Source organism: Olea europaea, unplaced genomic scaffold, assembly GCF_002742605.1.
Source record: "Olea europaea var. sylvestris unplaced genomic scaffold, O_europaea_v1 scaffold12146, whole genome shotgun sequence".
Classification (NCBI taxonomy): domain Eukaryota; kingdom Viridiplantae; phylum Streptophyta; class Magnoliopsida; order Lamiales; family Oleaceae; genus Olea; species Olea europaea.
The window spans coordinates 1-3428 of NW_019229572.1; the positions used below are offsets into that span (position 1 = coordinate 1).

The window sequence follows — 3428 nt, forward strand, 5'->3', positions numbered from 1 at the left end:
TATTGTTACACGTGTTTTTTATATTTCTCTATGAAATAATATTTAAATTAATCAATTTAAATGGATATTCATTGCACACCCACACCCTTCCAGATGGAATCCAGAATTCAATTTGTTTCCCTCCATAATATGAGGACCCATTAAAGAGTTTTTCTATCTTCATTCAAATTTATTTAAAAAAATAAAATTGAGCTCCTTTCACATAACTTTCATTTTTCTTTTATTTATTTGTTTTATCACATCAATAGTCTTTGAACTGTAAGTCTGTAACAATTAGGCCATGTTTGATTGACCATTATTTTCCATGAAAAATGGAATTCAAATTCAAGTTTTCATTTTTTTGACTGTTTGATAGTATATTTTTTTCTATGGAATTAGTTTTCATAAAAAGTGGACATTTTCTTGGTTTTCTAGGCTAATCTGTCAATTTTATTATTATTATTATTTTTTTTTGGTAATGAAAATAAATTCTATCCCTAACTATAAAAAAAATATTTTTCTTTAATTGACAATTTCCATGTAAAACAAAGTCAAACGAACACCAAAAGATAGATGATTTTCCTGACTTTTTTTTTTCGACAATGGAAACAAATTCTATCCCCAATACAATAAATTCTATCCCTTTAATTAGCAATTTTCATATAAAACAAAGCCAAATGAATACCTACCAATCAAACACAATAATTGACAATTTCCAATAAAACAATTTTTAGGCAATTCAATTTCTTGAAATTCGTTTTTTCACCCAAAATTCATCTTTACAATCAAACAGACCCTTAGTTCTTTCTTATACTCAACTTGTTCTAAATACATACTAGGCCAAATTAATTCCCAATCTGAATTTATTATCAGATTTAAAACCTTCTTAGGAATTCCATACTTTTCCTTAAAATTTTTGGTTCTTGTGTTATTAATGGAATTAAACTATAAATTTTAAAGACTATTTATTAAATTAAAATTAACTTAATCATTAAGATTTCAAGCAAATTTGAATAATTACAAGCAATTAACTTCTATTAGGAAAAACATACAAATTTATAATTTTTATTTTTCTTGCTTAAGTTATAGCGTTATGTCTTGGTCCATATTAGTACGTAAGACTTGTTCAAAAAAACTAGTTAAACATGTATGACTTACCAACGAACATTTCGTTTCATCTCACCAATGGTCAAACTTCTTCTATATCGATTATAAATTTGATAGATGGTGTTGATGTGTTATTTGTTCTCAAACTTAGCGTTGACAAGGGTTCTAAGTCAAAGTATCGAAAATGTAAAAATTTGAAAAATATATAAATACGTTAATATTCAATTTTAATCATCACGCGAATGGATCAAGTGAGTCGGCTCGATTTTTAGACACTGAAGCTCAATTCATGTCCACAAACTAGGCTCTATATTTAGACACTCGAGCTCAATTCATATCCACAAATTTAAGTTACTGTTTGGTTTTGTTGAAAGTCAATATATTTTTTTTTTGGTTGTAAATTTAGATAAAAATTGATGAAATGTATTTTTGAAAAGTGGATAACAATCTCATAAATAGGTCAAAATTAATTGTTGAGTTTACATAAAATTTGAATTTTGCTAGTTATACAATCGGGGTGGACAACCTCTTTACAGGAGACGGTTTACAATTTTTTATTATTCATTGTGGATCCCCTTCCATGTGTGTGGTTGTTAACTTCGATTGTACATGAAGTATGACCGTTAAAATTTTTATCAACTTTTTTAGTTAAATAAAACATGGGATCATGAAATAAGGCCAAAAAATGAGTCCGCCCATGAATCCAGAACCAGCCAGCTGTGAAAAATGTGTTTGATTCGATCAATGGCTCATCACAAAACAAGTTCGACCGAGGCAAGCCCACTAGTGGTTCCACCTCTAATCACGCGTGTGGGCCAAACGATGAACTTATCCACACATTAAAAAGCTCATATTTGACTCAACTAAAAAAATTACTAAAATTATGATTTTTAAACCTTCAATTTGTTTATCTTATCCATATTGCCGACAGAAACGCACGTCGTTATAGGACTTTGCCACGCTAAATTACAATTTGCCCTAACGTGTCAGTTGAATTACTTCATGCAAACACTTGTAAGCCTCTCCTGCCATTGCCATTCGAGTCAACAACCTTTTCTCTTCTATATAAACTCAAATCTGATCCGTCGCATACTGCACAAAATCTTAAGTTAGAAGAGCTAGTTGAATTGCTATTGAAAATATTCGACAGTGTTGTGGTTGATTTTAGAGTTGCAAATTAAGAGAAAGAAATGGCCTAGTACAAGGACGAATACGGCAGAGAAATTCGTGAGACAGATGAATATGGCAATCCTATCCGCCAGACTGATGAATACGGCAGAGACATTCTATATTTTCCATTTTTAAATAGGAAAATTTAAGTCATTTCTAGAAAATCTCAAATATTTTTCGAAGCAGATTTTTTTAGCCTCTGATGATACTCGCTTGTTAAAAAACCCAAAAAGGAAAAATAATTTTGAAAAAGCCATTTTTAAATGAGAAAACTTGATTGTATATCAAGGAGAGTGATATACAGTAAAGCATAAAGATGGAAGATGTTTGGAAGTCGGTTCTTGTTTTCTTTTACGCTACAAGCGTTGCATCAATCTCCATTTACTCTCTGCCTCTAATGATTTTGGAATGTTGTACATTAATATATTATCATTCTAATGATTTTGGAACGTTATACGTTAATATATTATCATTATATATTTCTGCCAGGAAAGGATTTATAGGAAGTGAAATAGATTTTTTGACTGTCTTTGGCTAGTTGGAATCTATTTTTTGAACATTTCAATTTGGGTTCTGGTTTTTTTGTTTTTGGATAATCTGATTGTTCTTGTAAAGAGAGAGAATAGCAACAAAAAATGGAGTTGGGGAAGAAATGTGAGTCAATTGTGAATAGAGCAAATGAAGGGTATGGGGTGGGACTGGTGAGGAGTACATCGTTTGAGAGGCAAAGGGTTGCTTTGTCGAATATTAATTTGGAGTTTGATGGTCATAATGATTATATTCTCACCACACAGACAAAGAGACAGTGCTATGAATCTGTTCTTGAAGCCCTGCCTCAGGACGTTCTGGTTAGTACCCTTTTTCTGAGTCAGTTCTTTCAGTATTGTAGAAAATTATGCTTAAATGGGTAATTTTAAGTATATATAACTGTTTATGGTTGATTAGTAAAAGTATTATGGTTGTTAATGTAATAAGAATGTCTCGTTAAATTGTGTTCCTAAAATGGTGAGTATTTTTTATGCAGATTAGGATATTGTGTGTAGTTGAGTATGAGGATTTGAAGAGGTTGGTTTTAGTATCAAAATCAATACGAGATGCGGTAAGATTTTGTGGCCCTAAAGATTTTTACTTTAATTAATTTTTTTCCCCTGGGGATTTACTTGAGTTTGAAT

At 30.6% G+C, this 3428-nt stretch overlaps 1 protein-coding gene across 1 annotated transcript; it reads left to right on the plus strand.

Annotated features, from left to right (window-relative positions):
- The first annotated feature begins 1917 nt into the window (after positions 1–1917).
- Positions 1918–3422, plus strand: LOC111374165 (F-box protein At4g05010-like). The gene is made up of 2 exons (XM_022996795.1): positions 1918–3104; positions 3281–3422. Exons 1-2 carry the CDS (start codon positions 2892–2894, stop codon positions 3392–3394), a joined length of 327 nt encoding a protein of 108 aa, XP_022852563.1. The 5' UTR covers positions 1918–2891; the 3' UTR covers positions 3395–3422.
- The last annotated feature ends 6 nt before the right edge of the window (positions 3423–3428 follow it).